The sequence below is a fragment of the Lipotes vexillifer genome, unplaced genomic scaffold (genome assembly GCF_000442215.2).
Source record: "Lipotes vexillifer unplaced genomic scaffold, Lipotes_vexillifer_v1.1 scaffold545, whole genome shotgun sequence".
Taxonomy (NCBI): Eukaryota; Metazoa; Chordata; class Mammalia; order Artiodactyla; family Lipotidae; genus Lipotes; species Lipotes vexillifer.
The window spans coordinates 1,038,624-1,052,971 of NW_006779129.1; the positions used below are offsets into that span (position 1 = coordinate 1,038,624).

General features: G+C 61.4%; 1 protein-coding gene across 1 annotated transcript in view; it reads right to left on the reverse strand.

Moving 5' to 3' along the window:
* The window catches only part of COL18A1 (collagen type XVIII alpha 1 chain), a 48,886-nt gene that overhangs the window by 24,577 nt on the left and 9,961 nt on the right, over nucleotides 1–14,348 (reverse strand). Inside the window, exons 2-6 of the mRNA XM_007452485.1 lie at nucleotides 12,625–13,172; nucleotides 5,709–5,798; nucleotides 4,782–4,841; nucleotides 2,721–2,850; nucleotides 291–367 (exon numbers count right to left, since the gene is read on the reverse strand). Of these exons, the coding sequence (XP_007452547.1) occupies nucleotides 291–367; nucleotides 2,721–2,850; nucleotides 4,782–4,841; nucleotides 5,709–5,798; nucleotides 12,625–13,172 (905 nt within the window). The remainder of the gene's footprint in view (nucleotides 1–290; nucleotides 368–2,720; nucleotides 2,851–4,781; nucleotides 4,842–5,708; nucleotides 5,799–12,624; nucleotides 13,173–14,348) is intronic.

Consider the following 14,348-nt stretch of genomic DNA (forward strand, 5'->3'; position numbering starts at 1 on the left):
AGCACGCGGGGGGGGGGGGGCACAGACAAGACAGGCACAGGGGACAGGCAAGGGGACATGCTTGTGGACGCACACGGGGCCGGCATGGTGGTGCCAGGACACCCGGCGTCCCCTACACCCGCCCTTGTGCTCTGGCTGGGGAGCGTCCCCAGCCGTGGACACCCAATGCTGCTGGCGCCCGTGGGTACAAGGGGGCACAGAGGATGGCTGGGAGCCCCAGAACTCTGTGAGGGTCCCCAGTGAGCAGAGCAGGGGCTCCACCTGCTCTGGGGTCCCCGTGGTGACCTCACCTCTTTCAGGCCGCCCCCAGGGCTCCACTCGCTCCTGTCCCACGTGGCTACCGTGCTCAAGCTGGGGAGGGTCTGAGCTGTAGGAGGCAGAGGTGGCCGTCAGACCGTCCCCAGGCTGCCCCCTGCCTGGCGCTCAGTCCCGGCCAGGCCCCGAGCCAGGGCTCCACTCCGTCCCCTGCACTTGCATTTCTCCTGCCGTCTGAGGGTCTGCGGCATCCTCGCGACCCTTCCCCGCTGAGTGCCGGGTGGAGGCACCTGGGAGCGAGGGCCTCCGAGACTCCGGCTCACGTGTGGGAAGTGCAGCGCTGTTCTGTGCAGTGACCTAACCCAAGTCTCCCCTCGCGCCCAACTGCGTCCCTGTGGCTTCCTTTTGGGGGATGGTGACGGTGGCGGTTCCAGGACCCGTAGAGGGTCGGTCCACCCGCCAAATCCAGCCAAAGCCAGCCTCAGCCCAAGCGAAGGACGGTTCCCACAGAGTTGGGAAAGCAACAAAACGGCACAGAGAAGAGGACCTGTGGCACGGACGCCTGTGGCCCCAACACATCATTCTGCGCGTCCCCCCGCCCCCGTCTGCGGGGTTTCCCTCCACGGGGTGCAAGACGGCGCCTCCCCTTTGTGATGCACAGGAATTTGGGGGTGGACTTTGAGACTGTTCCCCCAAAGCTTTCATCCAATAGCGTCAGCACCACTGAGTCAATTACAAAACGGGATTCAAGCCGCTTTCCAACGTCCCGCTTCCTGAGGGGTCTGTGCCCTTGCGAGGTCCTGATCTCACTCTGACAGTGCCGGGCGCTGAGCTTGGGGGCTGGACAGGACCTAAGTTTCCAGGGTCGCGCAGCTCTGGGGGACGTCCGTGCCCGTTTCCAGAAGAATTCGGGGCCACAACCCCCCACGCCCACCTGCAGCCGCCCCTGGGCTCGCCCTGCTCAGTACGCAAGCCGGTGATGCCTGCTGGGGGCACTGTGGCCTCAGCCAGCCCCATCCCACCCCCGCAGACCCACCAAGTCACAAGTCAGCCACCGGAGGGCACCCCAGCCTGCCCCAGGACACCTCCCAGGCCTCTTCGTGTGTTAGCATGATTTAAAGCAAAATTAAAATTCCTGCCTCAGAAACATTTAAAACCGCAAAAATGTCACTCAGAGAAAGCAAAGGCCTAAATAAGCCAGAGGAGACAGATCCTGAGTCCGGGGTCGGAAGACTCAACATTAGCTGGACTCCCAGGCCGGTCCCCACGCTGACCTGCAGCGTCTAAACCCTGGCAGCCCTTCTCGGAGAAACTGACATACGGATCGAAAATTCACACGAGACTGCAAAGCACACAGAACTCCAAAGCAGCTTCGTAAAGGCAGCGCAACGCTGGAGGCCGCACACCACCTGCGCCCAGGCTGATCATAAAGCCAAGCGATCGGGACCGTGTGGAACAGCTGTGAAGACGGTGAGACGGGGGCCGCAGTGGAGCAGAGTCCAGACAGAATGGCACACACGCACAGCTGCTCTCAGCAAAGGCCCCGGGCCACGCAGAGGCGAAGCCCACTCCTTCCAACAAACGTGCTGGAACCACATACGAGAACCACGTCCTGTGGATCGCAGGCCTGAGTGAAAACCTAAGACCGGGCCGGCTTCTCAGACGTGACACCAACACCGAGACCCATAAAGAACAAACAGATAACTGTAATTTCATCCAAGTTAAAACCTTGGGCTCTTCTAAGTCGCTATTAACAAAATGCAAAGATAAGCCGCAGACTGAGAGGATATCTGACAAAGGAGTCGTGTACCGAACATAAAAGCTCTCAGAAGTCGATAACAGGAAAACAAACGGCCCGTTAAAAATCGGGCATGAGACTGGAACAGATTTTTATTAAAGAAGATACGGGAATAGCAGCTGAAGGGAGACGTGGGCCCTGTGGCAAGCAGCAACCTTCGCGGGCACCTGCACGTGGCCACGGGCAGCTGGGCACGAAGACACGGTCCACTTCCCAGGGTGGCCCGGGCGTCCGAGCCTGTGCACCCTCTGGGCCGGGAGTTGGGGGAGTCCCTGAGCCCCCAAATGCTGTCCTACTTTGCAGAGGGCCTGAGCAGAGGCACCTCGGCACCTCTTCCTCGGAAACCAGCTCTCACGTCCTCCTGGTGACCCCACTGTCCCCAGGCTGGGAAGGAGCAGCACCCTTGGGACAGTCCCACAAATCCCTCAGGAGCAGCAGAAAGTGAGAAACAAAACACAGACGAGACCACGCCCACGGAGCAGCTGAGGACCCGCAGCCGGGGCAGCGAGGGGGCGGGGCAGGCACGGGCCCTCCCTAGCGGGGCGCGCGTGTGATGGACGGGAGCCCCTCCTCTGCCACGTGGACACAGACACGCGCTGGGCGCACACACTGAATGCACACGCACACCCCACTGACAAACACTCCCACCACCCCAGCAAAGCTTTACCTCCTAACGAAGACACCGTGGGCTCCTCCTCAATTTCCTCAGCTCTGAAAGCTTCCCGGCTGCCCACTCCAGCCAAGGGTGGGGAAGTGACTGGAGGAGCCTCAGGCAGCCTGGGTCCCAGGGGTGCGCCCTGGGGTGAGAGTGGGAAGCAACTCTGTTATTCAGCGACGCGTGTGGCCCGTGAGCGCTGGCAAAGCTGTCAGGTTGACATGCGTTCGGTTGTAAAATGAGATGTTTGTGGACTGCAGGGAAGTTATTCTTGAGCCACCAGAGACTCCGTCACAGACAGGAAGAGGCTCTAGGCCCCTCCGGAGCCATTTTCTCCTGGACAGCTCAGGGGATGGGGGTCTCCTCGCCCTGCAAGTCGGCAAGTCCCCAAACCCCCACACCCGGAGGGATGGCTGAGCGCCGGCCCTCCCCCGCCCCCTGCAGGGCCCAGGACGGCCCCTCGGAGACTCAGGGAGCCCCAGTTCCTGCCTGTGGTCCGGACAGTGACGGGCACGTAGCCATCACCATGTCGGACGCCCAGAGAGGGAGGGAGCCTCTGAGTTCACTGCACGAGGGGAGGGGTGGCCCTGCTCTGTAAGCCCGCTTCCCTGTCCCCAGAGGCACCCGGAGCTGCGAGGACGTGGGCACAGGCGCAGTGAAGACGCTTCCCATGACCAGCCGTCCCCACCTGGCACGAGCTCCCTGGCAACAGTGCTCAGGAGACGGTGCTGGTCTAGGTGTCCGGGACGGCATGCCTGTGAGGCCCGTTCAAGGGCTCCCCACTGCCCGGTGGGCAAGCGGCACCCGGTGCTGGACACCAGGCCTCCCCGCTACAGCCACAACCCTCCGATATGGGGAGGGTCCCCAGGGACCCACAGCTGGTCAGCCGCTGACACCCCAGACCCCGTTGGGGGGGGAGGGTGGAGGCACGGAGGACCACGGAGAGCACACAGGGGCCGCTGAGAGGCCGAGGGTGCCCTGGACCAGGCTGGGCCCCGCACAGAGGTTTCCGTACAGCTCCTCCTCCCTCCCTCACTGCAGCCTCGGCCAGATTTTCTGAAGCAGGAGCCGGCAGGGATGGCTTCCCAGTTAGCGCACTGCAGGCGGGATGACTTTCCATCTCTGGCTGCCCCCGCCTCCAGTCTGTTAAGAGAGGCCCCGTGGGGCTTCCCTGGTGGCGCAGTGGTTGGGAGTCCGCCTGCCGATGCAGGGGACGCGGGTTCGTGCCCCGGTCCGGGAAGATCCCACGTGCTGCGGAGCGGCTGGGCCCGTGAGCCATGGCCGCTGAGCCTGCGCGTCCGGAGCCTGTGCTCCGCAACGGGAGAGGCCGCAGCAGTGAGAGGCCCGCGTACCGCAAAAAAAAAAAGAGGCCCCGTGGCTGCAGCGCTTCACGCCTTGGCACCAGCACAGTGGGGACGCCGCCGTCGCCGCAGTTTGTGCCCAGGACCCCTGGGTGAAGATGGCTGAGGAGTGGGCGGGCCACATGACCCCTGGCAGGGCCGGCGTGGGCAGCACCCGCTGACACCCTCCAGGGGGCGGCTGGGCGCCAGAGCCAGCGCGGCTCCCCAAGAGCTGCTCTGGCCAGTGCAGGAGCCCCGGCGTCCCTGGCATGCGGGGGGGCCGCCGACTGTCCACCCCAGGGCAGCTCAGCGCTCCATCCCATCACGGCCCCTCGACGCCCAAGCCCTAAGAGGAGGATATCTGTCCAAACAGGAGAAGGCGGCGTCCCTGTCACGCCCGAGACACCCCCAGTCCTGTGTGTGGCTTTGGGCCGTGTGGGCTACGGAGCGGGGTTGGCCCCTTAGCCCCTTACGCCCCACAAGCTGACGGGAGACGCAGACAGATGCCAAGGTCACTCAGACAACCGCACGAGGTCTGGACCAGACACCGGCTTCGAGAGAACATTCTCCCCCAGAGGACGCTCAGCCGGAAGGCGCACCGGCCACTCAGCCAGAGCCCCGTTCCCCCGTCTCCAGCGGGAATTTGTCTTGGCCGCCCAGGGAGCCCTTAGAATTCGCACATGCGTGTGCACACGTGTCCCCGACACCCCACCCTGAGGGCCCCGGCACTCACCACCTCCTCCCCGATATGCTCCCAGGTCTCCGCAAGTCCGCTGCCCAAGTCTCCTGACGCCTGCAGGGTTGACAGGAAACAAGCCAGTGACCAAAGCCCCCAGCCCTCCGGGAGCTCAGGGCAGGGGGAGAGGGCAGGCTGCGTGTGGGGGTCAGGGTGGTCCTCGACAGGGCACGTGCCCATCACAACACTTAGAACGAAAGGCCCACGGGAAGCGAGCTCATCGACTGGCCGGACACACAGACCCGCACGAAACGCATTCCTTCCTCTTAGCGGGTCATCCTGTCCCTGGGACGCTGTCCTGGGAAACGGCTGAGAGGGGAGGCCCCGCCCAGGGACCCTCGGGGGCTCGGACTCAGCGTGAAGGTCACGCCCCCTCTCGCCTGCCCTGCTCCCTGCACACGGCTGAGACCTGGGTTTGCCCTGGGGACACAGTCTCCTGCCTGTCTGTCCTTCACACACCAGAACTGGTGTGCTTTCTGCCTTAGGTGCCACGGGAGTGTGCACGTACACGCACGCACACACACACTATACTACACACGCACACACTACTGCACACGCATGCGCACACACTACTGCACACGCGCACACACTATTGCGCACACACACACATTTTTTGCTCTGGTGACTACTAGTGACTCTATCGCCAACTGGCTATTCTAGGGGTGATTTTTAACCTTTAGGTTCTGTAAGTGTTTCTGTGTGGAAAGTTCTAGGCAAGGGAGGTTCTTTCTCAGGTTACAGGTGGATAGAAACGTAATCCCAGGTAACATCGACCCTAAGTGGCATCTTTCAAAAGAGACCTTTCTGGTCCCGTTAATTCGGGTTTCCAGGCAAGGCCACCCCACTCCCAGCCTTGAGTCCCTCCTCCCACAAGGTGGGGGCGGGGAGGGAGCCCTTGTCTGAGCCTGGGCAGCGGCCACTCACCCTATCGTCATCGTCCTTCTCATCCTCATCCAGGCAATGCAGGGGGCTCACCTGGGGGTCCTCACGCAGCCTCAGATCCGAGATCAGGCCCTGAACACAGAGGGGAAGGTCACCAGGGGTCCCAAAGCAGGAGGCCCAGGGCACAGGGAGACCCCGACTCAAGCTGCAGCCAGCTCAGAGCCCGGAACGTCTGAGGCCAATTCCAGGGGTGGCATCACAGCGGGGGACACCACAGAGGGTGGCATCACTCACTCCCTCCTTCCCTCTTCAGCATGAACGCTCATCACCCTCTCGCGGGCTCCGGGCTCCCTCTGTGGTCCCAGCCCCACACTAGGTGCCAGGACACAGCACAAACACATCTCTCGGGTCCCAGTGCAGAGAACAGGTCAGCAGTGTGCAGTGTCCTTGGAGGTGGTGTCCCTTCGGGGCACGAGGCAGACGGCACTGGCCGGGGGGAGGTCGGGGCAGCGGGCACGGAGAAGATGCGGGACCCCCACTCCCACAGAAAGCCCAGCGCTGGGGCAGGGCCACCACCAGCTGGAATGGCACGATGGCCGAGGACCTCAGCCTGGCTGCGCCGGGGCCTTTGCCACGAGGTCTCCTGTTCCCCAGAGGGTGACACAACCACAGGTTCTGAATCGCGGCAGAGATCTCGGAGACACGTGCGTGAGGCCGCTGGACCCCGGGCCTTTGGTGCCCTTTCTAGAAGGCTTCCTTGCCTGGAAGTTATGAGTATTCACACATGCTTGCCTGGTATTTCTTCTGTTTTCATTTTAATCCACAGGATTTATCAGTGCATCTTCCCCTGAATAGAGACCACATTTCATCGAGTCCAAGATGCACATTTTCACAGCTCTTAATACAGACCAGTTTAGGTCAGGAGCTGGCAAACTTTCTCAGTCAAGGGCCAGATGGTGCATATTTCCAGGTCTTTGCTGCCGCTGCTCTGCGGCTGTGTCGGGAAGCTGACCATAGACGGCTGGTGGACGCTGGACACAGCTGCTCCCACCAGACCGTACAGGACACTGAAACATTCACACCTCACAAAGTATTCTTGTTCTTTTGGTTTTTGCAACCACTTAAACATGCAAAAGCCTTTCTAGTCGTGGGCTGTATAAAAATAGGAGGTGGGCGGGATGTCCTCGGGCCGTGTGCCGACCCGGTCAGGTTACTGTTTATCCCCTAAGTGCCCTTCACACTCCCTTTATCACTGATCCCCCGTCTCACGGCCATCCTGCTCCACACGTGACCACAAGCCGACAAACACCCCCGCGTGTCCCCATGAGCCCTCACCTGAGGGCTCCACTCCTCTCCCTGGGCCCGGCTCAGGCCACCTCCTCCAGGAAGCCCCACGGACACCCTCCCAAGGATCAGCACCTCTGGGGGCCAGTTCTGCCCGGCTCCATACTCCCCCTTGCACCTCCACTCCCACTGATGGAGGCCTACAGGGTAGGACACCCCACCTCCCTGCGTGTGTGTCTGTGTGTACACATCACATGTGTCACGTGCACATGGATGTGCACATGTATACACGTGTGTGTAAGTGTGTCGTGCAGGTACGTGCATCGTTGTGTGTGAGCATGCACCTGCATCCACGTGCTTGTATGTGCACACATGGGTGTGTATGTGCACAGGTGTGTGTGCATGTTCAGGCACACACACCTGATCCTGGGAGGCGAATGAGGTCAGCTGGCCCAGGTCGGGGGCTGAGGGAGAACCCCACAGCCCCCAGTTACATGAGGTCCTCAAGTCCCCAACGCAACTCCCAGCCAGGCCTGCGAGGCGGGGAGGGGGCCAAAGACACAGGCCGGGAGGAGGCGCAGGCGGGGGGTTTCAGCTCCGCAGCGCACATGTGACCCCTTTCTCAAGTGAGCACGGGGGCTGGCCTCAGGGGCGGTGGGCCCTGCTCGGGGCTCCCAAAACTGCCGCGGCCTCACCAGCCGACGGGGGCACCAAGTCGCTGACAATGGCGTCCTGTCACTGGTTGATCTCCGAAGGTGGCGAGGACAGTGTCCATTGGTGGGAACACGGGCCGTGTTCGCTGTTTTCCCCACCTGACCGCAGCTCATTTCAGAAGCTCTAAGGCAGAAGCGCCCGTGGCTTCGGGGCCAAGGCCCATCCTGCCTGGTGAGCCCCTCCTGCAGCTCCGACCCTCACACCATGGCAGGAGGCTGCACGCTTCTCACACTCAGGATGACCAGCGGTTCCAGAAGTTTCTGCAGGATGGCCTGGCGCGGACCAGCACCTGCCTGGTGATGTCTGGGCCTCCAGAGGAAGCTGACAGACCACAGGGCTGGGGGGCAGGGGTCGCGGTCAGCACTGCCGTCCAGGAGCCTGCCCCCTGGCTGGCGGGAGGGAGGTGGCTGCGTCTTCCCGGAAGTGACCAAGCATGTGGCGCTCCGCCTCCCTCAGGCTGAGGTCAGCCCCTTGCTTCAGCTGAACCAGTGCAGACACCTGTGTCCAAAGCTGAGTCCAGATGCTTCTGCCCTTCACATCCAGCTCCATCCCTGCCTCCCCTGGGTCCCCCGTCACCGGCCCCCTGAGAGCAGAAAGCCACGGTCTTCTCTGGAGCCTTGGACCAGCCTGCAGAATCCCCGCAAGGCCCACAGTCAGAGTGGAGCTGGCCCCTTCTCATGGCAGCCACTGGGGAGCCGAGGCTGTGTCCAGGGCTGCAGATCACTGGCGGGACACAGGATGGCCTGACTGACCGCGACACTGTGTAGGCATCGGGGGTCCCTTGGCCCCATGTGGTACGTGGATCCTACAGGCAGAACCTGGTTGCGGGCAGAGGAGAGGCTGTGAGGGGCTGGCGGCCTGCAGGCCACCCAGGGCTGCAGCTCCGGTCTGGAGAGGGGCGGCCCACCCGGCGGCGGTGAGGGGATTCGGCCGCGGCAGTGGTTGGTCTGTTCCCCCCGGAATCCTGAGATGCTCCAACCACCAGGGAGGGCAGTGAGCTGCCGGGAGGGGCGTGTGGAGGGTCTGTGTGCGGGAGGGCACACGTGTGTGCATGCACGGGGGTTGGTCACTGGGCTCGGGTCAGTGGCAGCAGCATGTTGGGGATGGAAATTCTCGGCCCACCCACAGCCCTGCTGGAGGAGGGACAGGGCGTCTCCAGGCGACAGAGAATCACGCCAGGGGCGGCACGAGGGGCCAGACGCTCCATTTCTAGAAAGCCACACTCTGAACGGCGCTGGGGGCACTTCGTGTGTGACAGCGATGCGGGGAGGGCACGAGGCTCCCGGCAGGCGGAGGGCATCTGGCCATGACCGTCCCCACATGGACACTGTCCCCTGAGGCGAGGGTCCCCACACCAGCTGGCATCAGGCCAGCCACTCAGCAACAGGCTGCCGGACGCCGGAAGGAATGGGGAGCAGGACACGCCTGAGGCCACGCTCAGCTGGGAAGACGCCAGCAGCACAAAGGCCACGAGACCCGTTGCACACACTGGACGGACTTGCAGGCAGAGGTTGTGAAATCCAGACCGTTTGAAATCTGTCCTGTTGCTGCCTCACTAGGGCCACTGGGCTTAGAGTTGCGTGCAGACGACCAGAGCCCCACGCCGTGAAAGCCCATCCCTAGTCACTGGTGCTGGGTCCATCTCCCTGGGACCCCAACTCTGGGCACCCCAGGGTTCTCCAGGGGGCTTCCCACACCCCTGAGGGGTGCCTGCTCCATCTGGAAGGGCCGTGTCCCGGCCCAGGGCAGTGGGGCTGAGCAAGCCTGGGCGGGGGGGTGGGCCGCAGCCCTCCTGGGCCTGCTTTGCCCGTCCTCACCCCAGGCCCTTCCCTCCTCTGCTGGCTGACTCCCAGGTTGCCTGGTCCCTTGTCACCTACCCCGGCTGTCTCTGTGATTGGCCCACACCACCACTGTCCCATGTCCCATATGTCCTGAACTGAGTGGCTTCTGACCAGCTTCCCGTATCAAGCCCCAAGTCCTCAACTATTCGCGTCAAATTCTATTACAAGGAACTCTCTCCCCATTTCTCCATTTCATGAAGTCAGGAAATTGCGTGACTGCTGCAGGACTGTGACCAGTTACAGTACCGGTCCAGGTCAGTTCAGATGACTGACAGAGGAGTATTGGGAGAAGCTGGTGACAGTGACCTCTGGTGCCCCGAGCTGTCCCTCAGTCAGGGGCAGCAGGTCTGGTGTAGCTGGACTTGGGGGCCACAGCGAGAGGACTAAGGGGTGTCAGAGGATGCCAGCACTTTCCCTGCCCGCTGTGCTCCATCCTTGGGGCCAAGCCTACCCAAACCTAGCGTGGCTGGTGGGCACCCTCTTGGCTTCAGTGGGCCAGTCACTTATTCTTTATATAACGTGGCCAACGAAGCTGCCTGCTGAGGAAAATTCACAGCCTCCAATGCCCTCATCATAGAACAAAAGCAGTGAATGTTCAACACGAGGTGCAGAGCTGGGCCGTGTCTCTTGTTCCCAAGCACAGTCTTGCCCTAGCCCAGTACCAGTTTTGGACGAGGGCCCTAGGAAGTCTGAAAAAACAGATGACTAAACCTCAACAGAAACCTGGGTAAAGAGGAAGGTGGCTTCATAAAGAGAAAAGCCAACGGGAATGAGAAAACAGGAACACTTTCAACAAAGAGAAATTAAGTCGAGAAAATTCAACTACATAGTGTTTGAAATAGTCAAAAAGAAAAAAAAAGAATGAGGTCAATAACCACTGAAAAAGAATTGGAAGTAACATTTTAAGCAGAATGTTGCAACAACTGGGTGGAAGTAGGGATTTCCCAAGAAATATTTATTACAAAATTAGCTCAAGAATAAGAATGAACGTGAAAGACCAAGGACGTTCATAATTTTTGTGACAGGAGAAAACAACAAAGGGTCTGCAAGGATCTCAGGAGGGGGGCCGGGCTGAGTGCTGGGTGGTCAGCGAGGGGCTGAGCACCCTGCTCCGGAGACCATCGGTGGGGACACCCTGGCTCATTCCACACCCGAAGCTCTGCGCTCATCAGGGCCAAGTCTTCGCAGTCACACATGTGAATGATGCTTCCCCAGGAGTCTGAATTCAGAAAGGCTGACAAACCCTGTCCTAAACCCATCTCGTCTACTCCTCCCCCCCCCGACAACACGCTTCAGCTCTCACTTGGCTGGAGTCTGATCAAACTCCCAGAGAGAGATTCCTGGAACTGGAGTGCGAGGGGACAGAGGAGCCACACCACACTGGACTCAGCTGGAAGTGGCATGTTACAGCAGGGGGAGGGGCAGCACCCTAACCCTGGTAAGCAGGGCTCCAGACAGAGCCGGACAGTCCCCTCTGCTTCTGTCTTCTGCTTCTGTCTTTCTAATCTTCAAAGATTTTTCTGGGTGTCTATTCCAGGCCAGATTTAACCACATAAACGCTTTAAATATCCCAATGGTTAAAAAGAATGACTAGGTGAAAAGGCAAATGAAAAACTAGGAAATAAAATCTGCAGTGTATGAAACAAATGATCAATGTCTTACATACATAAAGAGTTCATATAAACCAATAAGAAACAATTGAAGCCATTAAAACAAAAATGCAAAGGACATAAACAGGCCAGTCACAAGAAGAAATACAAATAGCCAGTAAACACGTGAAACATTGAAGTCTGTTTTCACTCACAACTAAGAAATGCAAATTAAAACACCCAGACACTGTTTGCCTACGTATCTAACTGGCAAGTGTGTTTTGCACAGATGACCCCAGCCTGGTGAGACCCTCTGGCTGTCCTCGATGCAGGAAGGTGGTGACCTCTGTTAGCACCGTGAGACAGGCAACCCCTGTCCCCACCAGCACATGAGCAACTTTTCTTTTAAAGTGTTAAGGAAACATGGAACTTATGGGAGAGATTTCCGTCTAGAAAAGCGTGGGAAATCTCACAACAACTCGCCAGTCCACACAGCCCCTCCCCAGATAGAACGGCTCTCTCCAACTTCTCTCCAGTTAAACAAGTTTGAGGGTCAGAATGAAAACACGAAGAGGCCCAGTTTGGTATCAAAGTCCTGCTGGCTCCCAGACCCCATGGGTAAAAGTTCCTGCCAAAGGTGAAAGGTCAGCTTTCAGAACCGAGTCACCAGGACTTAGAACAACTTTAACCAAGCAGCCTTTGTCTGGGCAATAATTAACTTTCTGTCCCCTGGGGACACATCCCCCATTAGCACACACAGGGACCCCTGTCTGGGCCGCCGGGCGGGGCATGCCAGCTGCAGAGTGGCTGCAATGTTAGAATTCAGGGACTCGTGGGTCAGCGCCTGCTGGGGGTGCCCACGCACTGTTTCCAGGAGGCGGGCTCCAGCTAAAGGTTCCAAGAACTGTGAAGGCCGAGGGCCCAGGAGAAAGACCCCACTAGGATCTGGGATCTACCTCCCCCCAAAAGTGAAGGCCAGGGCCAGGCCTGGGGAAAGGGGCTTCCCTGGGGACATGGTAGAGACCACCACATGCCAGTCACCGCTGGGAAAATTCTGCCCATGCTGTTCTGAAGCGGAGGCCTGCCCTGGGCTCACCGGCCGTGGGGCCACTGCACAGCTTGGCAAAAATAATAACCAGCACAATGAATGCTGGTGCATGGCATGAACCCCCTGGCCCACACTCAGCGCTCCACTGCCGTCTTGAAATTCTTAATTTTCACTGTGTGCGGTCTGCTGCTGGGCCTGGACAAAGCCCCCGCTCACTGATAGGGGGGGCACCACACCCACGAGCAGACACACATATGCACACATGGGGTGGAGCCCCTGACGGTGGCAGAGGTGGGTATCCAGTGAAGGCGGCGGTCCCAGAGCAGCAGGGGAATAAAGCCCAGGGGGAGCTGGGTGGACCAAGGGCCTGCTCCCCCCGGGGTTTTCCTGTCCCCGGAGCCCCTGGAGCAGCAGGTGGGAGCAACCATCGTCCCCATCCCCAGCCCGCCCCCGCCCCGGGTGCTGGCGGCCATCGCGGTTACCTGGAACTTGTCAGGGTCTGCCCGGCCGGCCTGGGCCACGAAGAGGCGGGCGTCGGGCTCCAGCTGCAGGCCGCGTGGGGAGCGCGCCAGGGGCTGGCGCTGGACCTCCTTGCAGTCCACGAAGAGCGCGGCATGCGCGCCGTCCACGGCGAGGGCCAGGCGCGTCCAGCGACCGTCCAGCGTGGGCAGCGTGAAGCTGGCGGCCGTGTGTGTGCGGGAGGCACCGGGCTCGGTGTAGAGCAGCTGCACCTGCTGCCACGCCCCGCGCGCCGCCGCCAGCTTCACGCCCACCGAGACCACTGCCTGCGCCGCGTCCGTGACCGCGAAGAGCACGCCCGCGCGCGCCGAGGCCGGCCGCACGTGCGCCAGCACGGAGAAGCGGCGGAAGAACGCGCTGGGCACGAGGCTCCGGGCCGCCCAGCCGTCACCACCCACGTCCGCGCCGAACTCGTAGGCGGGGCCCACGTCGGGGTCGTGCACCAGGGCCACCTGCCGCGGCAGGGGCTCCCCGAGCAGCGGCTGGAGCCCCACCTCCACGACCTGGCTCTCTGTGGAGAGAAAGGCAGCAGTGAGGCCGCGCACCCCCAGGGAAACCGAGGCCCGGCTGGCCTCCCGCCCGCCAGCGGGGACACGACAGCCACCTGCCCGTCCAGGCGCCACGCCCGCCCCCACAGGCTCGCTGCTTCCAAGTGGGGCGCAGAGACCCTCCCAAATTAGCGTGGTGGGAGGGGCAGGGGCACAGCCCGCTGGGGGCCCCGTCCCCCGTTAGCACAAGGAGCCACCGCCAGGTGCCGAGGGCTCGAGCCCACCCCCGTTCCCACACTGGAACCACAGGAGGAACGCACCAGACGCTGGTCAAGGTGCCCTCACCCACCCCGGCCACTGGTGTAACTTCAAGACATCGAAACGTTACAAAAAAGGGAGAGATGCACACAGGGGGTGCCCTGAGCTGTGTCTACACTAGGAACGTCCCGGAAACGAATTACACTCCTAGGAAGGGAGGCCGTAAAAGGGGCCGCGTTTCTTGGGGGGCCCTTCTTAGCTGTGGTCTCCATGTCTGCTCACACTTGGTACCGCAAACTCCACCCCCGCCTCCCAGGTTGCTGAGGGGTCTCACCAGCTGGCGGCTGCTTCACAGGGCTCCTCACTGCCCAGTGTCCACACCAGGCGCCACACACGACCGCCCGACCTGGACAGGGCTGCCTGATGGACCACCCTGGCCTCCTCCCTCACTGACCATCACACTCTCGGCCCCACACCGCTCCACCCATCCTCTCAGTTACCCCGCGGGCTTTCGTCCCTCTGCCTCCTCGTGTGGTCAGCGACCCCCCACCAAACGGAGCCCACTCGGCAGCACGGGCCCAGCCTGGGACACGGCCACGGCGCCTGGACCCGCCCGAGCTTCCTGGGCGTGTAGGGGCCGCTAGTGGCCTGGACCGATGATTGCTGGGACCGGGGGTGTCCAGGGCTGGGGGTGGCAGGACCTACCTCTCTGTACAGGGGACGTGGTCACTGGCCACCCCAGGAGGGGGAAACATTGCGAGGAGAGGCCAGTTCACCAGTGGCTTCCCTGAACGCCCACACTGCCGGGCAGAGTGGGGACTTGGGGGCCGTGGTCTGGCCAAGGGCCCCCCCCAAGGCCTTTTCTCTCAAGACCCCCCGTGGGGCTTCCCTGGTGGCGCAGTGGTTGGGAGTCCGCCTGCCGATGCAGGGGACACAGGTTC